At 26.5% G+C, this 27,753-nt stretch overlaps 3 protein-coding genes across 12 annotated transcripts; 1 reads left to right on the top strand and 2 right to left on the bottom strand.

Moving 5' to 3' along the window:
• The first annotated feature begins 111 nt into the window (after positions 1-111).
• On the top strand, positions 112-8,075 carry LOC111039282 (DNA repair and recombination protein RAD54-like). Of its 5 annotated transcripts, none has more exons than XM_022322721.1 (16): positions 112-239; positions 323-488; positions 594-718; positions 832-981; positions 1,050-1,246; positions 1,303-1,372; positions 2,005-2,199; positions 2,294-2,515; positions 2,581-3,004; positions 3,099-3,261; positions 3,406-3,607; positions 4,884-5,090; positions 5,155-5,318; positions 5,612-5,801; positions 6,758-6,853; positions 7,103-8,075. In XM_022322721.1, the coding sequence occupies exons 3-15, from the start codon at positions 716-718 to the stop codon at positions 6,830-6,832; spliced, it is 2,262 nt and encodes a 753-aa protein (XP_022178413.1). In that variant the 5' UTR covers positions 112-239; positions 323-488; positions 594-715; the 3' UTR covers positions 6,833-6,853; positions 7,103-8,075. The 5 variants fall into 5 exon arrangements, with proteins under 5 accessions (XP_022178413.1, XP_022178414.1, XP_022178412.1 ...); XM_022322722.1 differs by having other exon boundaries at positions 118-239; positions 410-488; XM_022322720.1 differs by having other exon boundaries at positions 118-488.
• Positions 8,076-8,282: 207 nt separating this feature from the next.
• On the bottom strand, positions 8,283-18,611 carry LOC111039280 (TBC1 domain family member 4). Of its 4 annotated transcripts, none has more exons than XM_022322717.1 (22): positions 18,528-18,611; positions 18,016-18,244; positions 16,916-17,122; positions 14,810-14,944; positions 14,465-14,614; positions 14,246-14,367; positions 14,134-14,191; positions 13,925-14,065; positions 13,739-13,856; positions 13,564-13,680; positions 13,299-13,509; positions 13,052-13,223; positions 12,427-12,566; positions 12,217-12,359; positions 12,036-12,152; positions 11,264-11,416; positions 10,999-11,169; positions 10,661-10,812; positions 10,341-10,593; positions 10,088-10,257; positions 9,860-10,027; positions 8,283-9,709 (listed from the first exon to the last, which is right to left on the bottom strand). In XM_022322717.1, the coding sequence occupies exons 2-22, from the start codon at positions 18,127-18,129 to the stop codon at positions 9,065-9,067; spliced, it is 3,657 nt and encodes a 1,218-aa protein (XP_022178409.1). In that variant the 5' UTR covers positions 18,130-18,244; positions 18,528-18,611; the 3' UTR covers positions 8,283-9,064. The 4 variants fall into 4 exon arrangements, with proteins under 4 accessions (XP_022178409.1, XP_022178406.1, XP_022178408.1 ...); XM_022322714.1 differs by having other exon boundaries at positions 18,299-18,570; XM_022322716.1 differs by having other exon boundaries at positions 18,016-18,570.
• A 5,940-nt stretch (positions 18,612-24,551) lies between these two features.
• On the bottom strand, positions 24,552-27,463 carry LOC111039290 (syntaxin-5). 3 transcript variants are annotated; one of them, XM_022322739.1, is made up of 6 exons: positions 27,107-27,463; positions 26,711-27,037; positions 25,551-25,807; positions 25,281-25,490; positions 25,007-25,128; positions 24,552-24,917 (listed from the first exon to the last, which is right to left on the bottom strand). In XM_022322739.1, the coding sequence occupies exons 2-6, from the start codon at positions 27,018-27,020 to the stop codon at positions 24,758-24,760; spliced, it is 1,059 nt and encodes a 352-aa protein (XP_022178431.1). In that variant the 5' UTR covers positions 27,021-27,037; positions 27,107-27,463; the 3' UTR covers positions 24,552-24,757. The 3 variants fall into 3 exon arrangements, with proteins under 3 accessions (XP_022178431.1, XP_022178433.1, XP_022178432.1); XM_022322741.1 differs by having other exon boundaries at positions 27,164-27,463; XM_022322740.1 differs by having other exon boundaries at positions 27,220-27,463.
• Between the last annotated feature and the right edge of the window lie 290 nt (positions 27,464-27,753).

The following is a 27,753-nucleotide window of genomic DNA, read 5'->3' as shown; positions in this document are numbered from 1 at the left end:
CAATATAATAATAATAATAAATCTTAATTCGTGATATTAATATTAGACATAAATTATAATTAATTTTTAATTCGAACTTGGTAAATTCTAGTTACTAAAATTAAAATACTTATAAGTTGCTAGTTTATTATAAATTATTTAAAATAATTTATAGGTAGTAGTTACTACTTTACTGGTTTTATAAATTTTAAAAATTTCTCAACCTGTCTTAGATTTGCGTTTTTACTATTATTGAATAGGTAAGTACACAATCGAAAGTTTAGATATCAATTTATCGTTTGGTTCGGTTATTCCGTTTTACAATGTTAAAACTATTTGTCAGGTCAAAACATATTGGAGTAAATTCTACCTTTAAACTTAAATAACATAGGATTAGTCAGACCGGTTCTAAATTCAAGTCATTTTACAGATCTATTATGTTATGGTTATAATATCATGGTCTGTATCAAACTTATTGAATTTTGAATGTCGCTTTTCATTGAACAATGGTAAGTTATTTTCATTCAATTTTAAGTTTAAACCATCTTCAGTATTTCAGCCTGTATCAAAATGTTTGAATTGTATAATTTGCATTTTAACAATTTTACCTACAGATACTGATAAATGGTACACGCCATAATGATTAAACTATTGAAGTGTGATTCAATATATTATTTATTGTCTTGAAATTACATTTTAGTTCTGCATAATTCAATAACCATACTAATCTGCAATCATGGTAGGTATTACATTTTTTAAAACTTCTTATGTAGCAAAATAAAATCTTGCATGTGAATCAAAAATATAATATTATATAGTTTGTTTCATTATATATTTTAATGGCTTATTTAGCGTCGAAGTTTAGCTCCAAGTCAAGTGAATAAACGACCTTTAAGTGATTCAAATCAATCTAAAAGAGCTTGTGTGAAATATAGTGACCAGTCACAAAAAACTGATCAAAATTCAAAAGAAGATGACAAATCTATGACACTTTCTATATACGTTAGTATATAATTATTACTGTAAAAGTAATAAATAAAAGAAGTTATTTTAATTAATATTTTTTTAAGGAACAAAATATAAGAAATATATTATCAAAGCCATTTAAAGTACCAATAGCAAATTGGAGTGGTAGCAGTTTCAGTAGGGCATTAGGTGTTCGCCGTGATGGCATTCGTCGACCTTTACATGACCCTACTGCTCCAGATGCTCTTATTTTATATATTCCTCCACAAATTAGTGCCCATGACATTTTAAAAATGGATAAGTATGGTATTCTTAAACTTAAAATAATTATTTAACTAATTTGTCTTTTTTTTTTAGAGACAAAATATTAGTTAATGTTGTTGTTGATCCAGCGTTATCAAAAATACTTAGGCCCCATCAAAGAGAAGTTAGTATATATTTTAAATATTAAATTAAAAGAATGTTTCTCATGAATTCTTAAGCATTTTCTTCTCTTCAAACAGAAATCTTGAACCATGCTCATGTTTTTCATTGACTAGACCTCTCTCAAACTAGCTGATATTAATCGCCATTGGTAACCATTAACTTGTTAAATAATTAGTATTATTAACCCAATCTGTTGGTTTTTCAATGAGGGTGATATAAAACAAAAGTTGATTTCCCAGAAGAAAGACGTATGCATGTCAAATTGTTTTATATTTGTCAGACACATTAAGCATTATTGTTAAAAATGAAATTGTTATAAAACATTTTGTCTTTTAACTTTGATCATTTTTTTTTTATACACATTTAAATGCAATAACTGTTTTATTTTTCCCAAATAATTGCATCCCCATTTCAGGTACACTTTACTACCCATTGCCTTAATATTTTAGTCTTAACTTCCGGAGAATGTAACCCAACATCATCAATCTTTAAAATAAGAGTTTAAAACTGGTGAACTAAGTTTTGGGGGATGGAAAACTTAAAGCTTTTATAGTGTTTTATTCATTTCATTCATAAAAAGTATTGACTGATTATTTTTGAGTAATTTGTTTTTTAAACTTAATCATTTTTCAGGGTGTTAAGTTTATGTATGAATGTGTTACTGGAGTACGTATAGAAGGTGCATATGGATGCATCATGGCAGATGAAATGGGATTGGGAAAAACTTTGCAATGCATAACCCTAATGTGGACTCTTTTGAAACAAGGACCAGACGCTTCACCAACTATTCACAAAGCTATTATAGTTACACCTAGTTCTTTAGTAAAGGTAAAATTTAACTATAAAGTAATGCAAACCAATTTCGCTATCATGATTGTATATTAATTGTTAATAAACATTAAAATAATATATTTTATTTAAGAACTGGTGTAATGAAATAAAAAAATGGCTTGGTGGTCGAATTGGAGCTTTACCTGTCGATGGAGGAGGCAAAGAACAAGTGGACAAAGTAATAACTGGGTTTGTTCAAGCTAGAGGACGTAGAACTGTTGATCCAATTTTAGTCATATCATATGAAACTTTTCGTAGTCATGCAAGTTTGTTACAAAATGCTGAAGATATAGGCCTTGTGTTATGTGACGAGGTGAATATAATCTTTTTCATCTCGATTTATGAAAAATAATTATAATTATTTTAATACATATTTAGGGACATAGATTAAAAAATTGTGAAAATCAAACTTACCGTTCATTAATGGCTTTAAAAGCAAAACGAAGAGTTCTGTTGTCAGGCACACCAATCCAAAATGATTTACTTGAATATTTTAGTCTTGTTCATTTTGTTAATGAAGGCATCTTAGGGACTGCTCAAGAATTTCGTCGTCAATATGAAACACCTATTGTACGAGGTCAAGATTCCTGTGCTACTGATTCCGAACGCAAAAAAGCAGCAGAGCGTTTAGAACAATTAATATCATTAGTAAATAGGTGTCTAATTAGACGTACCTCAGCATTACTTTCCAAATACTTACCAGTTAAAACTGAACATGTTGTTTGCATAAAATTGACACCACTACAAACTGATTTATACCTTCATCTTCTTAAATCTGATATGGTCACAAAATCAATTAAAGGTATATTAATTATTTTCAATAATTTTTACTTAAAATATTAATATTTTAAAGTTTAAACAAAATGTCAATACTATTAGATTTTTTACATTTACAGGCAATGATGGAAAAGTTACTAGCAATGCATTAGCGGCTATCACATTGCTCAAGAAGTTATGTGCTCATCCAGATCTTATAGTAGATAAAATAACGAATGGAAGTGATGGATTTGAAAATTCAAAACATTTACTACCTCCATCATACATAGCAGCTCAATCCAAGTAATATAACATTTATTATTTTGACCTAAAATCATAAATATAAATTAATAAATCAATAATGTAATTGATTTTTTGATTTCAAATTGTGAAGCTTTACTACCTTTATATGTATTAACTAGTTTTAATTGTGTTATAATTTTTCAGAAAAAAACTCATGATTGAATTATCATCTAAATTAATGGTCCTTGACACAATGTTAGCTGTTATAAAAACTACCACCACTGATCGTGTAGTATTAATTTCTAATTACACTCAAACATTAGAATTATTTGAAAGACTCGCTAAATTAAGGAACTATACATTTGTTAGATTAGATGGATCCATGACTGCTAAGAAAAGAGCAAAAGTATGTACTATTATTCTACCTATGTATTAAAAAACATTATTATTCAAATTATTTAATAGTACCTATACCGGAGATGGCGAACCTATGACACGTGTGTCACAGAGTGACACTCTCACACTATTTTAGTGACACCCACGAATATGTAAGTTTGATAATATTAAAGTTTTTGAAAAAAAAATTGAAGGGTTATCAAACTAGTTGACATGCAGGAAAAACAAAATCCTATCAAAATTTTTATTTGACACGCTGTTACGAAAAAGTTCGCCATCCCTGACCTATACTATTAATTTATTTATAAAAAAAATTTATATATTTTAAGATTTTCTTGTTAATATTATTTTTTAATTTGGAATAATAGTTCAAAATCAGTGCTTTCGGCTCTGTTATATATTAAGGGTAAGTGTACCTCATAATTGAGTTAGTCACTGTAATGGATGTGTTAAATTTGAAGTCAATGATAAATCATTTCATTAAAAAATGATTCTAAGGAAAAGACGGTTCTGAGTATAAAGTATAAAATTTAAGTTATTTTTTTCCAAAAACATTTCTACATCGACTTTATTAATAATATTTAATTATCTTAATAGTTATGATTTCAAAATAAACCTACCATAGAACAGTGTATATAGATTAGTGATATACATAGGCAATAGCTAAAAATTAATCTAAATATTTTGAAAATTTCATTGTGCTACATTTATGCTACATTATGTAAAATAAAATAACAAACTAAAATTTGAATTCTTTGTTCAAATATTTAATTTTGTCAAAATTTGAACTTCAAATGCAATAATTCTTAAATGTTAGTCTTTTGATGAATTTCATAAAAATGTTAACTTTAAAAACATAAAAAACATTGTGTCTATATTATGAATATCTTTGAATAGACATCTTAACAACTTAAAAGGGTTCATTTATTACATTTTCAAAATTTTTATCCAAAAAATAAAAACTGAAAAAAGTTGACAATTAAAATACCTATAAACAGAATAAAAGGATACTGATAGTAAATGCTATGTTAATATGAATATTCTGTGAAAATGTCAAGCCATATGACTGCTTAGAATGTAACAAAGTTTTTTTTAAATAATCTTTAAATACCAGCTACTATTTATATTAAATTTCCAGTATTTAAGTAATCAGTAAAGAACTTCAATTTGAAATAACCAGTAAATCATACTAATGGGTATCTACATTTATTTTTAATGTATCATGGAATTATAATAATAAAATAAAAATTTGTTACTGTAATAACTATTATTTTTATTTTGAACAGGCTGTAGATGATATTAACAACCCTACTAGTGGTGTTTTTTTGTTTATGTTGAGTTCAAAAGCTGGAGGTTGTGGATTAAATTTAATTGGTGCTAATAGGTTAGTAATGTTTGATCCCGATTGGAATCCTGCTAATGATGATCAAGCAATGGCTAGAGTATGGAGGGATGGCCAAAAAAAACCTTGTTTTGTGTATCGATTTTTAGCTGTAAGTTGTAATGAACTATTATTAACAAAATGTATACAAAATAATTAATTTGATACATTTTTAGACTGGAAGTATTGAGGAAAAAATGATGCAAAGACAGGCACACAAAAAAGCCTTAAGTTCTAGTGTAGTTGACTGCGAGGAAGATGTTGCAAGACATTTTACAGTTTCAGAATTACGTACATTATTTAATCTACGGCAAGATACTATTAGTGATACACATGAAAAGTAAAAAAAACTTTTTAACATATAATAATCATTAATTTTTACTTCTATAAATTATAAGTATAAAATCTTAGCTAAAATATAGTGTAGTGTCAATTATTTTTATCTCGGGGTGAGGGTTGGTAGGGTTGGTAAAAAAAACCTTTCCTTGATCTTGATTTTTAAACCTCTAAGAAAAACATTTTTTCAATTGTCCAATAGACTTATTCAATGTTGTTTTTAAAAAAATTAGTTTGTTTATTGACATATACTATATTTTTATATTACTTTAAATTATAATACATTTTTATTTTTAGAATAAAATGCACCCGTTGCATTAATAATATCCAAACAAAACCTCCTCCAGTTGATAGTGATTGTACAAATGATCTTTCTTGTTGGCATCATTGTGCAGATAAACGATGGCTTGTTGATCCAGTACTAAAACAATGTTGGCATGCTGGCATTAGTATGGTGTTTTATCAAAATTCTACAATTCATAAAGAGGTATATTTCATCTTTATATATAATAAATGTAATATGTTTTCTTATATTTATTATTAAATAATAAATACCATTATTAGTTATTACTAGTGTTGGATGTAGTAGCTCAATACAACATTAAAACTAGTATTAAAATTCCTAAAAATGGCACTAAAAACCCTGAAAAAAGGACTAATAATTATTTTTAAAACCTCATTGCTTGATTACCAATTTTGTTTTAATAATTTTACTTAATTTTATCTAATATTTAGTCGAACATATTTATTATAATAAAAAAAAACTATAAAAAATGAATTTTGTTTATTGCATAGCGTATGATAATGTATAGCTGACATACCTTCATATTGAATCAGTAGAAATAAAAATAAAATGTAATTATTAAGTCATAAAATAATTCTATGAAATCTGTGTTAGGATTCTTAATGTATAATATGTATATACATTATAGAGTAATCTGAAGGAAATCTTCGAACAACGCCAAAATCTATCAGAAAAAGTTTGAAATTGCCAATAAAAAAAATGTATAAGTCAATACTGATATTTGAAATATTGTGAGACAGAATGACAAATATCAAAAACATAGGTTATTAATTTAATATGAGCGTTTCTAACAGTCATTATTAGACATAACAAATAAATTGATTTTTACTTAATATTGAGTTCAACTATATTTTAACACTAATAACAAATTGCTTATAAAATTATTTTTGCGAAGAAATGAGTAATAAAATGATTTTTATCACTTGAATTATTAGTGGTGATATTTAAACTATACCAAAAGGCAAAAGTATACATGCTTACCACTTTTAATTTTTTAAAAATTATAAATTGAACATTTATTATTTTTAATTTGTTCATGGCTAACACAAATGTATAACGTATAAACCATTAATGAATTTATGATTTAAACTTTATTCATGTTTGCTTTAACAACTCAAAAATTATATTGTATTTCTTAGAAACCAATTGTTGAAGAGGTTGAAGAGGATAATGATGATTTTGACAAAAAGGAAGAAGAAAATAATATAACTTAAAATATAATATGCTGATCGAAAGTATGTATATTAAATAATTTATGTCAATTATTATATAAACACATGTTTACGTTCTGTTAAAGATAATATATAATAAATATTAAATAATGATATTAGATTCATTATGATAATTAAGTATCTAGTACTTATAGCCTATTTATAAATATACTTTAATATACAAAATATACTGCCTATTTTGTATGTTGTTAGTGGAAGTAATACTGTGAAATAAATTCATATTTAATTAAATGGTATACATTTATAATTTAGGCTTAACAGTTTACATTTGATCATTCTAAAAATATATGGCTGGGTATCGCAAACCAAATGCATGAAGAAACTCATAAAACTATCAGTCTTTTTAAATGTGTGGCAGCAGGACATCTTTAAATTTAGAGCATGAATGATTTGATGGGAGAAAAGAGACATTTGCAAATCAACCAATCAACCCTTTATCTCTCTTTCTCTTTGTTCAGTCTCCTCCATTACCATAACGATCCTATTAAATCTTAGTCATAGATTGTATTCATTAATATTGGAAATTATAATTATAAATATTGATTAAAATAATCATGGTTATTATGTATGTTGCATTTTTTTTGTTCCTATAAGATGGGAAAGAAAGAATCAATGATTTCATTTCCTAATAATGTAGATAACTACACTGCCTGAAAACAGATATTATTTAAAAAAAAAAGCAAATGTGTGGTCTTAAAGCACACTAAACATCAAAAACTCAAGGACAATTTGTAATTCTTTTTACTAATTTGTATTGATACATTTTTTTATACTTTTACCAACTATTCCAAGGTGACCTCTGATCATTCATTCATTATTGAACTTAATATTTTAGGTTTTTGGATTTGCCCATGTGGATTAGTCCCCAACTTCTTCTACAACACATATAATTTTTTTTAAAGATATTTATTTGTGCTGCTTGAAATTGTTTCTGGGGCCAAGCCAAACCATCCAATATAAGACACTTACAAGCGTTTCAGTCCATATGTCTTAAACAAATAACTGGAGCCTCCTGGTATATGACTAACAACACACTACATAAGGATCTAAAAATCTCAACTGTCAATGAAATAGCTACTAAAAACAAAAAGTTTCGCTCCAAACTACACCTAAACCAAAACCCTCTTATTTCTCACATGTCCTATTTAACCATCCTCAGCAACCCTCATAGAAGGTTAAAAATAAAATGGCCAAGAGACACCCTTGCCTAGCACAAAAAAAAAAACAGTCTCCATTGAGAACCCATCATTATTAGGAAGTACTGTTGATGGACGGTTTTCCACCCTCAAGTCATTCAAGTCATGTATTATAGTATTATACTACCTTATTATCAAATTTACTTATTGTATTACTTGTTGTATAGATTGTAAATATTGCTTTAAAAATGAAAAATAAAATTGTTTTACTTGCATGTGCTCCTGACCTCTTCCTATTTTTTATTTTTTTTTTTTGATTCTAATAAGTATGAAATAAGTTCATTAATAATTTCATTTTTTATTTATAACGTGAGTTATTCATTTCTACTTCTTGAAATGCATTTTCTGCGGGAGTCGTTTACTCGTGTTCCCTCCCAACTCATTTTTGTTTCTTTTTAATGATAATATTTTATAATATCATATTGTATCTGTAGCATAAACTGTTCGGCTACTAGTCACCTAATCATGTTATGTAAAAATTTGCTATGAATTTGTGCACTTCTAGGTTTGGATGTCTGAACAAAATTTTTAATTTTGATCATCCTAATTTTCATTTATTTCAATATAAATGAAACTTGGTCAATTTATTTGGAGGGGTTTATTTTTTTATAAGTTTTATAAATTTAATTAATAAAATATAACTTACATAAATAAAATTATAACAGTAGTAATACAATAATTGTTTATACAAAATAAAATAAACGTATCTGCAAATTCAATATAAGCAATAAGAATTTAACAATTTCAATGGAAATAATTTCTTTTTACTACCTATTTGTTAAAAAATTGTTTTACAATGTATCTTAATTAAATAAAATTTGGTTTGATAACATACAGGCAACGTACAGTATTCACAACATACAAAACTATTAAAACAAAACATTTTATATTTAATTGAGAAAAATACTAATAGAAATTATCACAAATAATAAATTAGTATAAATATATTAAATAAATGGACATTTATAGTTACAATAAAGTTGTACACAAAAGTATACAAATGAAAAATGAGAAATGTTTAATTACCATTAATGGTAGAAGTATTTAGTTCGATATTTTCATTTTTGTCTCGTTTACAAAGTGAATCATCTACATCTATTGCAACAATGTTTGGTAAAATAAAATGACCATCGCTATTGCTACGAATCGGTTTAATTGTTCGCAATTTTGTAGTTCCAGAGTAACATACATTCACATCTTCACAGTCCAGCGGATGCAATCCATTATTATTTAAATTACTTTCATTACTAATTAATTCATAGTTACTCTTTGTGCTTTTTAAACAATTTTTCTTATTCACCTCTTCCTGATTTATTTCTTCTTTTATTGATTTTTTCAATATGTTTTTAGAGTCTGATAACGATTTTTCCAATATAGGTTTTATTCTATACGGTATCTCTAACTGAGGCTTACTGAACAAATTATTAATGTTTGTTTGCTTATTATCATTTCGCCGATTTCGGCTCATATTTATTTGAGAAATCAAACCTAATACGTCTGGAGGTATTTCTATGTCCGAATGAGCATAAGCTAGTTCAGATACAAAATTTCCCAACGTTGCCACAGTAAGCTCAAGACTTTTAACTTCACTTTCTAACCGGTTAATAGCTGAAAGATTAGAAGATCTGTTCATCTCCAAGCGTCCATTATTTGTTATTGATATCTATAAAACAAAAACCATGGCATTTTCATCAAACAAATTAATTAAAATTAAGCATAAATATTTTGGTTAAACAAATTCTCAATACTATATATTTTATTATATATTCAGCGATTTTTACATTTATTAAATTATCATAATTATCAAATTTACCTCGAGTTGTTCGTGTAGAATTTTATTTTGTTGCATTAAACTCTTATTCATTTCCTCTAAATGCTTAATTTTTTTAGTTTCAGGATTCGGTGAAGATAATTCTTCTTGCAATACATGATATTCGACTCCATATTCCATTAATTGTTTTGATAAATCAGTTGTAAATACCTTATAAAAATATAAATATACTTATAATTAAAGTAAATTTATATTATTATTTAAACATACTTGTTTAATAATTTTGTCAATGATTTCACTATTTACAACAGGGAAATCATTTTTAATAAAGTTCATTATTTGTTCCATTCCATCGCATGCAAGCAGATTATCTTTGTGATATGTCAATAATGATAATATGATACGAAACAGAACATCAATATTCTCAAAGAATAGTATATCTATAAAAAAAAAACAAAACAAATTTATCAACTTAAACATTTTTAGAGCTTAAATTACTTATAATTAATAAGTTTTATTATACCAAATATACGAGCAACAAATCCTAATGGAAATTGAGAAGCAAACATTGTCAAGAACCAAGGTGCAGCATACAATGTTGGAGGAATATCACAATTGTCAAAATGTGCATAGAGGTCAGGGTGATGATCATGAAGAAGTCTAGATAATTGGTAAAGTTGAACTTGCAGAGCTGCCATATCAGGAAGATATTGTTTTCTTAACGAACGTCTAAACATTAAATGTTTTAGCATCATAAAGGCTTGTTCTTCAGACATCTGTAAAAAAATATTTTTTCTACAAAAATCACACCAACTAAAGTACTTCCGTTAAAGTATCACTCACATGTAATAGTAAGACGCCCGCTACAAAACATAGTCCTTGACAATACCCAACTTCTGGATCTAATAAAGAATATGCTTTGAGCAAATTGTACAAAGCTAGTTGTCCAGGACCAAAAGGTGACATAAAATAAGTGTGATTTGGAAATGTTCTTCCTGCGATTTTCATAAAAATAATATATTCAACATGTAACTAAATATTATAAATAATACAAATATAATATCAACAAACAATTAATTTAAATATTCAATTTTTATTCAAAGTCAAATCATTTAATTTAAAACTTGAAATTCTAATTATAGTATGGAATAGTAAAAAATATATACTTGAACACAACTTACCTAAATCTATAAGAATAGCATGTTGGTACTTAGTTAATTGTTTTAATAATTGTTCATATGGTACATTAAAATTTGGAAACTTTTCCAGATCAATAGGAGAAGGTGCAGTTGTGTTACAATATAATTCAGCAAAAAATATCCAAACATCTCCTCTTTTACTTCTTGGAACTCCTGTTATATTATTGTATAAATGTAGACTTGTTATTTTGATCAATTTCAGTAATATTTATTATTAGATAATATTTTTGTTGAAAAAAGATGTTACCTTGTCTTATAGCTTGACGCAACATTTTTGCATCAAATTTACGATTCTCTTTATTTACTATTGTTTCCCACACACCCAAATATTCTCGAGCAGATGAACCAATATCATCATATTCCAGTTTTATTCTTTTAACTGTTGCTTCTTCTTGTCTTTCTATAATTTTCAAATATAATATTATCATATTACACTTTTTAAAATAAAATAATTTATTGAAACAATACCAAACACTTTCTATATTTAAGATTTGTTTGTGCTGTTATGAACCCCTAATCTATACATATAAAAATGGAGCCAAAAATGTATAACAATTCATCAATTGATAACTGCTGGGCTGATTTGACTCAAATTTTTTTTAATTGTTCCTAATTGCCAGGAGAAGGTTTTTATAAAATTTTTTTGATGATTTATTTTTTGAGTTCCGGAATGTTTTTTCGAATTGAAAAAGCTACAGAAAGCTTAAGCTTATAAATTGTCCATATGACATAATTAATCGTTAAAATGTGGCTGTTGGCTGAGTTACGGCCTCTAATCAGGATGTATACATTCAAAATAGTTAATAAAATTAAAATTAAACATATAGAGTGTGCACCTAGCAGGGTCTGCAATCCACTGCAGAGTACAGATTCATAGCCTACCTGATAATATACTGCTCACATTTTCACATGCGAGTTTTATATAGAGTCTAGGATCAGCTTGAAAAAATATAATATTGATATAATAGATCTTAGTTTCAACACGAAACTACGACAGTTAATTTGTTAATTTTACCAACCTTTTAATTTTGCATTTTCTTTTTCCATTCGAATTAATAACACTTGTTGATTAATTGCTTTTTTCCACAAAGCTCTTAAATCATTGGCATCTAATTTTTTTTTCACATTATCAGTATCTAAAACATCAAGATTAAATAAAAACTCAAATGCCACCGCGATGAATTGAAAAATTCTAAGTACCTTTTGTTTGTTTGTTAGGAGTGACCACATTTTTGAAAATTGCTTGACGCCAACTCCCCGGATTCAGATCATTTTGTTCATCAGAATCATTATCTGAAGTTGAAATCATAGAAGATTTTGGAGACTGACCAACTTTCAAAAACCTAAAATAAATTATTTATAATGTTTGTTACAGAAGCAGTTTTTTTTATTATAATCCTATAAACTAACATATTCATCATTGACGCTGGGCTGCTGTGAGATTTAGTTTCAGCCAAATAAACTTCTGATTTATTAGGATGTGCTTTACTATTAGATATTGATTGTTGTACTAGTAAACGCGAACTTAAATCAGATTTTGGAGAAGGTTCCTAAAATAAAATAAATTATTTTTATATTCAAATTAATAATAATAGTTAATGTTATGTAAATGAGAATTAAATGTTCAATATATCATTTATTATACTATTTCTATAGTATTATGATAAAATCATTAAAATTATAATTTAAAAGTATACAATTTAAATAACATATTTCTACAGAAAAATCGATATTTATTTTTATTGTTCTGCATGGTGGTTAATTTGAATAACTCAAAATATTAATGTTTATAGGACTATTCATAGTACAATAATTAATATTATATTTAAAAACCAAGGGTTTTTAAAAAAAGTTAATTTCATAAGTTATACAATTACTCATTGTAACTAAAATAAACAAGTTAAAAAATAAAAAGATTTTATATTGCCTCAAGAAAAATAGCAACTCAACTTCAGCAATAATAAAATAAAAGTATTTGTCGTGGATTTAAGATCTAAATTTTGTAATTTGAACTTTCCCTTATTAATATATTTACTTTATAAAATGCAATATTATTTGGCAAAGAATTTTCTTTGATTGCAGCTATTGAGCCTACATCATCTTTTGAACTTCTCCTTTTCATAAGTTGATCAAAAGAACTAGTTAATGAACGTTTAGCTTTCATGAAAATTGTACTTCCGCCAAGATATTGATTTAAAAATTCATGTCTAGAAAGAAAAATCACAGTTTATTGAAGAAAATAAATACTATATAATAAAAAATATAAAGTCCCACTTCCATACCTATTTTCAGCTGAATCATGAACATGCCTCATCTGTTTGCTTTCACAGTGTGTTCTTAACAACATTATAAGTAGTTCATTTTGTTCTTTAAGACTTATTTTACTTAATGTTTCTAAGCCGTGTAATTTGGTTAGAACAATTTCTTGATCGTCTTCAGGTAATGTTTCTAACTGTTTAAATATTACAGTTTGAATTTTATGTTCACTAAGATCTGAAAAAAATATTTATTAAAATTGCTAAACTTTTACTAATATTCTAAACATACTTTCAATGTCAGAACATAATTTATGAAACCACACCATAGGACAATGTTCACAAGATACTATTACTTGTTTTTCTTTCTTCAAAGCTTCATTAGTGCTATTGAAAGCCAAATTGATTGCTAAATAGGTAAATTAATATATTAAATTAAGTTAATAACAATATTAAACATTAAAAACCTGTGACTAGTTCCATTGCAACAGACTCCGATTCACATTTAAAAATATATCCAATACAACTTTCACTTGATGAAGAATCTCTACAAGTAAAACCAAAATGTAATTGATTTCTAGAACCCTAAATTAAAATATAATTGCATTATATAATTATTATAATTTCAAATTGGTTAATAATTTATATTAAACCTGCACGCAGTTAATTATGTCTTTCAATTGTTTATGCAAAAGAATTTGTTTGCGATCTGGGCTTATTAATCGTAAGTCGCTTCGACCAATTTGAAAAACCATTGTTCTGTTAATTTCTTCTGCTATATTAGTGTTTTGTCCCTTAAAATAATAAAATTTCATATTGAAGTCTAAAAATAATAATTTGTTATTATAAAAAGTATACATACATTGCTCTCTAGGTTTTTAATTGGATAATTTACAGATCCAGATCTTGTTCGTGTAATCCTATATCAAAAATTACATTCAATACAATTCAAAACAATTTCAAAATTAATTTACTCTAATTCTTTAGTTTGTTTTTCAGCTCCAAATGAATAACCTTGGCTTTCAATCCCAGGCGATAAAACTATCATTGACCCACGTCTTGGATCTGAAAGATATGTTGTGTTTTGATCTAAAGACTATAATCAAAAATATGAAATGCTGTATGTTTTTATACTGAACTATTATTAATTAACAGGAACACTAGTGTTATTAATACTAAAATATTAAATTTACATTTATTTGGGATCCTCGTCTTGAAGTATTAGTACTATTTGACTTTTTACTTTTTTCCAATTCGTGTAAACGAAATTTTTCTAATGCATCATCAATAAATGAATTTGGAACTTTTTTTTGTGACACTCTAATTTTACCAACATATAACACCTAGAACAATAATAATATTTTTTATTTTTTTTTTCACTTAACAAGAAACAATAAAATAAAAAAAAATGTAGTATAACCTTCAAACCTTGAACATAAAAACATTAGATAAAATACAATATTGTCAATTGTATTTATGTAACACTATATAATATTTTTAAAATTTACATACTATTTTAGGCAGATATTTATAATTACCTCAAAAAAATGAGAAGAGTTCGGAGATATATCAGCACACAATGAAGTTAATGTCTGTGCATTACTTAAAGAGCGTCCAATACTTTGTAATGATTTATGTGAATTTTCCTTCATTGTGGAAAACAATTCTATTACCTAAAAAAATTTTTTAAAAAAAATACTGAAATCTGAATATTTTCAGGCCACTGTTGACTAAAACTAATGAATTATTGCCGAACAAAACAAAATACTTTCTAGGCATTCTAAATTTAGAAGTTGGAAGGTGTTCAAATTGTCTATACATTTAAATACAGTATGTCATACATTAAAACAAAATTAGATAACATCTATCATATACAACATATTTCAAGTTAATTTATCATTAAGAATGATAAAAAAATTTTTCGTTAGTTATTAGAAATTTTATATTTTTGGTAGAAATTTTTATTAAACATATGATATAGATGAATGCATTTTCAGATCATCTTGATATTTTTTTACTGAAAAACAATATAATCAAACAGAATAATAAAACGTTACTAAATCAGCTGCAAGTTAACTAATTTAGATTATATTTCAAATTAAATTGAACTTTACTTTAATTTATACGTGTAATCAAATCTTTAAATTGTATGTATAAAAATATACAAACTAAAAAATGAATCAACCTCTATCAAAAATTATATGTGTGAGTGTAAACATTTCTTGTTCATTTTTGAAATTTAAATAAGGTTACGTCTTTAATTTATATTAAACTATTATAAATGAAGAAAATAAATAGTAATTATAATTGATATTTAATAATTTAATCAACATATCAATAATATTATCTTTTTAAAAATTCTTTATGTACCTTGTAAGAAGACTTAATTAACAACAAATTAAGATTGTTTTTTTAAATATATCTTATATTTAAGCAAAAAAAAAACTATATATATACCTACGGCTACATTATCTATTTAAATAGCAATTTTTTTAAGCATATCAACTCTTAACTTAAAAGTTAAAGATACCATTGAATTTGAATTATTGAAATACTAAATTGTAATATTTTTTAATGTTAACTCTTACCATACATTACTGCTATGATTTTGTTAACCACAATTAAAAATATAATTAAGTGGTAAGCAGTATAGCATTAACTGTTCTAACTTCTAAGAAATTATTAAAATTATTATTAATATATTATATAGTTATAATAAAACAATACCATTAATTGTATCATTATATTTTTAATGGGAAATCTAAGAAAAGTCATTGTCATTAGAAGTTCAAGAGTCAAGGCTACAGAATCTAAATACACGACATGTGATATAATAATCATAAAATATTAAACTTCAACAAAAATTTAAATGAATGAAATGATTAAATTAAATAATGAAAAAAATGCATAAACTATGGGTACAGATGAGAAAATTTATAATTTTAAAAATGTTTAAGATTTGATATTAAAGATAGTATTTATTATATTATATAATTATTATATTAAAAATTATAATTTTTATTTATACAATTAAATGTTCAATTGTATTAAAGCATAAACTAAAAAACTTAGTATAATAGGAAATTATTTTTTAATAACATTTTATGTTTTTACATGTTTTTTATAAACAACATGCAGCAGTGTTCACAAAATAATACTAGTTCACCTTGTCCTTGGTCACAATGAATAACGTTAATTCATGTTCCTAACCAACATGATTATTTGAACTCCTATTATTTTCAATGTTATTATTGAGGCCTTACCCATACAACTAGCCATTTAAATTATATTATTTAGATGGACAGAGTTTAGTAGTAATCACTAAACATTTAAATGAAATTAATTTTATTGAAAAATTAAAAATCATCTCTATGAGTTAAATGCAATTCAGTTATTATTCCATCCTTTTGAAGGAAACTAAAAGTTTATTTTTTTATAAAATATTATCACTTATTAAGAACAATTTGTTTATTTATAGATTCATAGTACTAATTACTGGGAACATTAAATATTATACAACCTGCATAATAAAAACAATTCAAAAGATAAAACAAAATACATTCATTATTATGAGACACTATAAGTTACAACTAACATGCCATTTAAATATAATAATTATTTAAAATAAAAATAAATGTCCTTACTTCATCTGGTTGCGTTGTATTGTAAACATGACAATGAACGTTGTTTTCATCTGCCATATCTCTGACTGCATAAAAAAATGTAGCAACATCGCTGTTTAAAAATGCTAATCTGGTTATGTACTTTAACTCATGTTGAAACAATAATTTGTTTTTACTATCCCAATTTTCATAGATTACAAGACTGACATCTTCTATTCCAATTCTCACCTTTTAAAAATATTATAAAATAACTTTTTATTCAAATTGAATATCAAATATTATATATAATGTTTAAGGCCAAGTATTAATTCAATATAAATATATCTAGATAATTTATTAAACAATGACTACTCAATTGTTAATGGAAGTAAACACTACAACATATAAAAAATGACTAATCCCAGTTATTTTTTAAATCACCAAATAAAATCAATTTAACATTTCATAGAATTTTAATATCTTATTAATCTCAATATTCATAATGACTAATGAGAAATAAATTTGAAATTAAAAAACTATTGTTATCCTAATAAAATAAGAGATTATATAAGATTTACTGCTAGGTAGATAACTAACTCTAAACTAACAAACTAACTCAATTATTTTATATTTATTTTTATTTTTTAGTTATTAAATTTTCAAACTTGAAACAGCATCCAAAATCTCTTAAAAATACTGCAAGTGAGGATTCTAATTTGCACCTTCCACACAGCAAATCGCCTAAATCTGGATAGAAAGTATTTCAATGCCTGCTAATCCTGACAATCTCAAATATGAATTCAATATGGCTTTGATAAACATAGGTTTAGGTATTTAATCAAATATTTAAACACTTTGTGTACTATAATGTTTAAACAATTTATGAGAAATTATTAACTAAAAATTATAGTACTATGTTTTTGTATTAACTTGTTTTTAATTTTTTTAAAACATGAATTATTCAAAAATTAAAATTTATTTTTAATACAGATGCATTGTATTTACAAGTCAGTCCAATAGTTAGCCATAATTGAAAATTGTCAATAAATAAAAGTATATTTAACACATAACACATACAAATTTTGGAACCTAATAAGTAATATCATTAATCTTTAGTTTGTACACAAAAATATTACACTTACTTTTTTGTGATAATTATTTTTCTTGATCTCTGCAATAATCCACGGGATCATTGGGTTTGTCAGACGTTTGTTGACTGTACAGAAGCCCAAGTGTTCAACTTTATATAGTTTCATTTTGTTGTTTTGTTAATATTATCTTAAATAGTTATTCCAAACAGTCATTGCTTTAAAATAGTGCAACATAAAATGCACTAAGTTATAAATCATCAGAATTCAGATTCCTAGGTACCTAATAGAAAAACCATTAATTCATGTACACGATATATCAACCAGAAAAAAATACCCAATAATTAAAAGTTCGTAAGACTATTACGTCTAATAACGATATCATGTTCAATTTTAATTATCGCAACACGCGTCACGAGTTGTAACTGTTTAATGCATCTAATATAATTATAATATGATTATTAAACGGTCATTATAATTTATAATTTTAGCAAGTTTAAAAACAAAACTGTAAATTGACTGAAATGATAAGAATGTTATGTACACAAAACACAGAAACCACTTACTATCAAGACGTATCAACTGACGACTGATGAGGAATGAGATAGGACATGTGCGGCGAATGGCGACTTCATTTTAGTATTTGACATAATATTATTATCATCGTTCATCAACATAATATTATATCGATTATGCATGGAAGGGGATCATTTTACGAATACTCAAGGCTACTGGGCCTCAAGTACTTCTGTCTTCTGGCTACTTTTCATTTTTCATGAACATAATTACTATGTTATTATGTCTATAATGCTACTCTCAATATTTTCCGATTTTTATTGCATCACGATTCACGGTGGTTAATAATATGACGGATAATATTATTTTTTTATCCTTTCTAGAATAAAGCGGTAAAAATATTTGCGATTTGTGTAGACCTTTTTTGTCAAATTAATATCTCAATATTTTAAAGATTATTTTTTGGAACAAATGCACATTTCCACCCAATGCAAATTTTTCGACTTTTTTTTGGGAACTCATTTATATTATTATCTAAGTGCCATGGTGCAATCAGAATTTGTCGGTGGGACTTAGTTTCGAAGTTATGGCCTTTGGAAGTTAGCAATTTTTGCGTTTTTTACTTATTCACGTATCACTGTAGTTTACTAAGTATTACGAATATTAATTGTTTATTATATGTACTCTGACAAGTTAAGAATGCTGATGCAATCAGAATTTGTTAGCCGGACAGTCTAGTGATGTGCAAATTCTCTGGAATATAATTATTTTTTAAATATTGATCTATGTTAATGTTTCAATGTGTTAAATTAAACTAATAGGTAGTTATGACCATAATATTTTATATCCAAAAATATTACAGTCTACAGGAAAATAAACTTAACTTACTAAGTTATACACTCAAATTTCATTATGAGTGTTATAAGTATTTATTATATAGTGACTCCCTTCACCTGCCAGCACCTGTCCAGATACTAGGGTCGTAAATCCCCAGACTACAATATTACTCACAGCCATATGAAAAAGCTGCTAGATGATGGAACAAATATTATTAAATTATTTTATAATACTTATTTGTTTATGACAGTATTAAGTAAAATTTTGTAAAAATTAATTTTCCGAAAAAAAATTACGTTTCTTATAATATTTTGAAGATAGTGTAAATATAATTATTAAAAGTTGTTTTTACATATTTTATATTATAGATATAATATTATTTTAAATTTTAAATTTTAAATAAAAATAATTATCAAACAATACCTAATGAATTTAGTTACTCACAGTTCATTATTTGACTGTTTCCTAATATTGTAGCTTTTAGAATTAAAAAAATTCGGAAAATTTAAAGGAAACGTAATATTTATTTCAGTTATTTCATTTTTAATAATAACGTAATAAAAAACAAAATATTATTGTTTATGTTTGAAAATTATTTATTATATATTATGTATGTATTAATTTTTCAATGATAATTTTTAATTTTTAATTAAATATTAATAATGTGGTATAATTACACTAATAGTATTCAAAAAATCTTAACTGTTCAATATCTATTTGTATGTGGTTGTAAGTAATAATATTGTAATCTGGGAATTTTTTTCTTAGAGTCGGCGATTTTTATTTGCGCAAAACAAATAATACATATATATTATAATTTATAGGTAGTAATTCGTTACATTAGTCACATAACATAATACATGTAGACGAATTCTGTAATTATTATTGCTCAGGAAAAAAATATTATTCATTTTTAATTTGTGATTTTTGTAGAGTATAATAATTAATAACTGTTTGAACTCTATTATTTAATGATTTCATTCGCCAATAATTTATTGTTGACTGTAGACGAATATTATTGAAGGTACGTCCCAATTTTTCTATACGTTCTACAATTATGTAATAATGTAATATGTATTATAGTAATACTTAGTAACAATAGAGGCTATAAGTAGGTACTATCAGTACAATTTAAAATTTGGGGCCTTGGATATTGTCCATCTCTATTTCCTGCAACTCTAACATAAATCTATTTTGTTTTCCCGAAGTATGATAAAAAGGTACACAATTAATTTTTTATAATACCATATTATGTCCATATAAAATAGTACATAGGTGGGATGTTTATTTTGCTATCATTGTAACGTTTTGGTAGATAGTGGTTTTATACAGTGCGGGTGTCTATTTATAAATTATAATTCAATACATATTTCCTATAGCTTATTATAAGTTATGTATAAATTATTTAACAATTTAATGATAACTTCATTAATGTATATTATTGCGAACTGTGGCTGCAAATAGTTTTTAATGTGTACCTACCTATATTTAAACATAATTCTTGTGACTTATTCACTTATCGTTTAAAAAATAACAAATCGTATTAACAATTTGTTCAATATAGGTGGTAGTTACCTACTCGGTTATTAAATTAATTGATACTTATATTATGTAGGTGTATAATATTACATTATACTTAATAGCTACCTAGTATGCATACCTCCCAAGCCCCAACAACCCAGCTGTATTCATTACCTACTCGGTGATCCACACGCGGATTATTCCAACACGTGATTTAGAATACTTATTTCCATAATTTTCATTGTGAAAATTGTTTACGTGGTATAATAAGGGAGGTACCATCATATTTAAAAATAGTACAAGGTACCAATGAAAATATAAATTATACGACTGTGCTGAGTTAAGTATGGATAATTCAAGGACGCTCATCTGATAATCTGTTCAGAATTATTTATTTATACATAGGACAATTGATGATTGAAAAAATTATCTATTAATTTTAAATCATATTATATTAAGCTATATAGGCATCTCATTGATTTAAATATATGTTATTCTATATCTGTGGCCGCACGCACAATACAATTCGTCCATAGGGGGAGGGAGGTTACCATTAGGTAAGTTACCTAACCCATCGGGCATCGGTAGGCTATGGTAAGTTTTATACAACGTGTTAAAGCAGGGGTATTCAAACTGTGCGTCGCGGCTCCCAGGGGCGTCGCGGGAGTAGTTGTCGAAGGGAGCCGTGTAGTATAATTGAAAACCAATAAATATTTTTACGAAAAACGTTTGCCAATATCATTGAGGCACACTGGTCGGAAAACGTTGAATTGCCTACAACAATCATTCGCTAAATATAGCTTTAATTTATTTTATACATGTAATATTATGGTTAAATTAATTATAAAATATAAATTACAATCATATTAACATTGATTTTTTTGTCATTTATAATTTGGGAGCCGTCAACGTTTTGTGAAGACTTATAGGAGCCGCGAGATGAAAAAGTTTGAATACCTCTGTGTTAAAGCACTATGTTAAAGTGTAATAACAGAACAAGAGTCTTGTTACAAGACATATAATTTATTAATGTATAATACCTACAACTTGTTTTTATTTTTCTTACCTAAATCATATTTTGAAAATGTCGTTCATTTTGTTTCCAAAGTTGATAAATATTAATATTATTACCTATGTTAGTATATCATAGTATCATACTATTCGGTTAGGTTTATTATTATAATATAGAGGGTAAGTAGGTAGTTAAGTGAAAAACAGTGTTACTGTTAACGTTCCTTTTATATAGGATGATTTTATTATATATATAGGTTCTTTAAATATAAATAGGAATTTGTTCAGTTCCTCGTTCATTTAATATTAAAAAGAACTCGTTCAATTCCTCCTTCCTCTAAAAAAGTATCTGGTTTCCGCCTTAGTTTACATTAATACTTTATAAAATTATTTTAGTATACATCCTAAATATTATTTCAAATATTTCTCTTGTAGTGACTAGTTAATAATAAATATATATTATACTACACATTTACTAATCAGAACACCGTCATATGTGAATTAAAATTTGGTAGTCTTGTCTATTAGTTTAAAAACATGAAAAGTAAACGAACATTTTCTCCCCGAATGTTTTTTTAAAACATTTCCGAGAAGAACAAAATAATTCTAATATTTACGTTTCTATTCCTGAAAATGAGAAATTAATTCCTTCCTTCATTCCTCCAAAAAGGAATCTTTCACGCTGGTGATAAATCATCAATCCATGTCATCCTATATTTGTAATAGACATTTTTGAAATTATATATAAATATAATAAACGATATACTTAAATAATCTAAGTACCTATAATTTTTGGAGCTTATACTGCTTAGTGCTTGTAGTTTGTAGTCATATAAAAATACGCTATTTTTACTATCTACTATGCAATTATAACGTACAACACTGACTAAAAAATACAAGTAGGTAGGTACCTATAAAATATAGAGGTCAATATAATAAAATAAACATCATTATTTGGAAGTTGATCGCCATGTAGTATTGGTTATACCTATATATGCATGTATATTGGGTATGTACCTACCTTGCTACCTATACGCATATTGCATATATTATACAGCTATTGAGATATTCTACACATAATATTATAATAAACATATGTATTTCAGAAGTATTATCAGCTGATCATATGTGACATAGTTACAACTCACATGAGTGTTATGAATATACCTATAGATGAAATATTATTCTTTGGATATGAAACTTAGGACTATACGAACTAATTTTTTAAACGTAGCGTTTGTCCCTGGAAAAATGTATATAAATGCATACGACGAACATAATACTACCAAAACTTAAATTATTATTACACGATAGTTATTATCAATGAAAAAATAAAAAATATTTGGTGTTCAAGATTACAATATAACATACTATTGCTATACGTAACCACATATTTATGTACTAGTGTTCTACCGATACTATTGTTTTATGCCGATACTTATATAGTCGTTGATAGGTCCGTTTGTTTTATTTTAAGAGTAGGTACGTTGTACCTGCATGTCTTGTCTCCGTCATCCTAACACAGTAACACATCATATTATACCAAAATAATAATATACGTCCAATAGTTCCAATTTCCTGTTGTTAGTTTAGCTTAATTAATATTTGAGTGAATTGACCTAATAAAGATACCTCTATCTCAATAAATTGTATTATAAATTATATAGTTAGTACTTACCTACCAACCTGCGAATTTACGATACGTAGTACATTTCTATTTTTATCCCTACAAACTTTGGCGGAAATTCATTAAAATTTTAGGAGGGCTAACATTATTAACGACAACGTGAACTGGGCTTCGATTTCATCATATACAATGAGAACTTTTCTGTCATGTGGGGGGGGGGGGTCTAAGCCACCCTCCCTCCGAGTTTCCACCCATGCCTATACAAAGGATGTGAGGAATAACATTTGACTATTTGAGAGTGTCAAACAGAAGTTTTTGACTTTTACAGCTTTTTGGTTAAGGGTGAGGTACGTGTCTAGGAATTTATATTATCGATCACGAGCTTAGAGATATTTAGCAATTTACACCTACTTAATTTTTTTAGGTCATACAGCCTTATTAATAGTGATATTTATTTTTTAAATGTTAACTGAATTATTTTACAATAATAGTCATGATAATGTTGAAATAATTTTAAATAATATTTTTATTTAGACCTTTATCAGGGTTGGCACAAAAAAAAACACACGTTGCTTCACTGGGTAAAATAGAAATCCAATCTTGATTTAATTTAACTAGTGTTCAGAAATGTTAAATATTGCTCAATAAAAAAGCATTACAGCTAATATATGGAAGCAATTTTCGGTGATGTGTTTATTTTTATTACCTATGTGTGAAATCATAATGTATAAGATAAGATAATTATGACGGAGCATTGTAAAATTAATAGCGGGCCAATTGTTAACATTTCTTAAGTTAGTGGTGCCGTTGCACACCCTGCTCCTCCCACATGACACCCCTGGTTCAGAATAGTACAGACTACCTACCAAGCAAAATATTTAATACTCACACAAGGACATAATATAAGACCTATTCGCTAAATATACCTATAACGTACTGAGTGATCCATTTAACATAAGACACATATTATTTCAAAAAGTATTAATGTTTAAATTTAGAATAATAGTTACATGAATTAAATCGTTAGTCAAATATAAGGCATTTAACATTATTAATTAGTAACTACACACATGTAATATTATGAGATTAAAATTTATTAAAATTTAAAATACTTTTAAGCAATATTATAACAAATAATTAACAAATGTGTAATAATAAAATGTAATAATAGGTTATATAGTATTTATTTATTTTACAGATATTTCATAATTTTGTAATTGGACAACAGTGTATGGATTAACAACAATTTGTCTAGATATGAAAAAACAAAGTAGATATGCATGTTTACGAAATAAATACAACAAAAAATATAAAAAAAAATATTAAAATACCAAATATTTTTATCATTAGCCATCGATTGGAAGTAACTGATTGAAAGTAACGTAGTATTTGAGTATGAGCCGCTTCAATACTCAGTTCAGCATCTTGAACATTGGAATCGATTCTGGAAACAATAAAATGCATTACATTTTTAAATATTAGATTGCTAAAAAATATGCATCTATTTGACTATAGTCATTAAGTATTTTATACCTCTCAACCATTTCTTCTTGTTCTTTAACCATATGTGCAAGTTGTTGAAATATTCCTCCCAATTCTACAATAGTTGATTCAATATTTTGCATGGTCTCTGCCCTACTGTACAGATATTGATCCTACAAAAAAAAAAGTGAATGACATAAACCTACTACGAATCTGATTGAAAAATATCAAACGAATATGATCATATATAGCTTATACTTTCTATATGCAAATATATTATTTGATATTAAACTTATTTGTCTATGTATAACTAATTTGGTCATACAGTATTATCATAAACCGCCAATGCTTGTGTCTGTTGTGTGACTTGCTGTAGACGATCTTGATCACCATTATTATCCATGTTGATAGCACATTGATTACTAGACATTAAAAGAGAATTGTGTCTTGGAACTAGAGCTGATGAGTCCGATAATGCAGCTAAATTATTTCCTTGAGAAAATTGATCTCTTCTTGATTTGGCATGTTTTAAATTCTAAACCAAATATTTTATTAATTTTAGTATAATCACTACCACAGTTTAACAGAAACTTACTTTTGTTCTAATTTCAAGAACTTGTTTAAATTCATTTGAGATATTTGCCAACTTTGATTGTAATGATAATACAACACTAGACTCATGTGACAATAAATGCTTTCGTCCAACATTATTCTGAGTAGCTTTTTGCAGTTTAGCAACTTCTTGTAATTTTGCAATTTGCTGATTTAAACTATTCAAATCCTCTTTAATAATATAAGTCAACTCTTGAATTTCTTGAGGTCTATCATTAAATAACGATTTCCGTTTGGCAACTAAATATTATGTGTAATTAATAATAATTTAATATTTTAAATAAAATACATTAAAGTATTGTGCATGGGAGCCTGCAGGGTGGTACTAGAGGGAACCATGCCCTCCCACTATTTTAATTATTATTAATCTTTTTATCACTTGTAAAAACAACGAAATAGAATGTTCAGAGTTAAAAGAGATTTTTGAGTTTGGCTCCCCTGTTTATATTTTTACAGGCGCCCTTGGTATTGTTTGTTAAAAAATATTAATAGTTACATCAAATTGTTGATAACAATTATTAGCAGCAATAAGATGGATCTTTTTTAAATTACATTTTATTTTATCTATCTAAATTTATTATTTATTAATACTCCGATTTAAAAACCATAATTCAAAATATCTGGATTATTGTCTATAGTGACAGTTAGTTCACTAAGAATCACAGTACAACTGTACAAGTACTACTTTAACAAAATCATGTTTAACTAAATACAATTAATTATCTAGTTTGTAAATTGTAATGCAAAGATAAAAATATGTCCGATGGTGTGGAAAGAACTTATTAGATACAGAAAATCACTGTTGTCCATTTGCACATTACTCTTAAACATAGGTACCATACTTATAAAACATAATACCTATTCAAAATTAATGTAAAATAAGGTCTATAATTGCAAGTCATAAACTGACCAAACAAAAATATCAAACAGCTTTCCATGTATATCACTTTTTAACCAATTATTTTATAATTTCAGTTCATAAGATTTTGAATTATTAAATCAGATACATTAAAAAAAAAAAAAAAATAATAACATTGGCAGATACATTGCATTTAGAGTTTTTAACTTTCATCGAAGTACCAACCAGTAAAATAAGAGCTACCTAACATGATTGTAAAATTAAATTTATTCTAAAAAACTTACGTAACGTCAATTTTTCTAATTTTGCATATGTATTACTAATGTTGTAGCCAACACTTTTGGCTATCATCATAAACTCCCCATAACTTTGAAGAGCTTTAACTTTTTTTACATCACGAACTTGCACAGCTCTTGCTATTTGTCGACCTTGAAGTGATCTGACTGCACTATTGAATTCAGCAGTGCGGTCTCGTGGCATTATTTTGCCAGATTCTTTTTCGCCTGAATAAGCAACTGAAGACTCCTGAGTGGTATAATTATTTGTGAACGGTTGATCTGAATCAGAATTTCCTCGTCTTCTTCGAGTAGTCATTTAAATAATATGATATACTAAAATAGTAAAAAGAAAATGTATAGCTAAATTATTTATTAGTACCACAATTGAAATACATCATGTACTTCGTAGTTTAACATGACGTTCATGGTACACGGATGACACTGGCATTATAAATTTACTTTCTATTCGTTATCAAACTTCAAGTATATTCGTAAGATTTCCAAAACTGTTTTACCTGTTAGTGATTTCATTAAAATCTCTATAAATGTCAATAAAAATGACACATCAAAATTCTATTCAATACTTAAATATCCAAGTTGTATCACGGTATCGAAGTTAATTAGACTTATTGTCTATATGAAATTATAACATTCTTGACGAACCAAGATAGTATATACCTAGTTTCACAGTATTTAACCATATTTTTATTAATTGCTTTTATTTTCTTGACAATAGCTGCAGCTCACAATCACAGATATAATGATAAGAAAAATTATCAAAAACACGTAGACGGTTAGGTTAAAACCACAGAATAACCATTCGATAATTATCTGTGATAACTATTATTCAACGGTTACAACTTACAACATCCAGGTAAGCCTGCCGCCATACTGAAAGTGGAGTGCTGCTAGAGATAATAAATAATAATATTGTGTTGAGCGCGGGCATAAACAATAAATAAGCAATAACTGCAGTTTACAAACACTAACATACAGCTGAGCTGCTGCTGTAGGCTTGTACTCGAGCGCGCCAACAAGATACGATTCTG

The sequence above is a fragment of the Myzus persicae genome, unplaced genomic scaffold (assembly GCF_001856785.1).
Source record: "Myzus persicae strain clone G006 unplaced genomic scaffold, MPER_G0061.0, whole genome shotgun sequence".
Lineage (NCBI taxonomy): Eukaryota > Metazoa > Arthropoda > Insecta > Hemiptera > Aphididae > Myzus > Myzus persicae.
The sequence above is the reverse complement of the archived record's forward strand: the minus strand, read 5'-3'. Positions and strand labels throughout refer to the sequence as shown.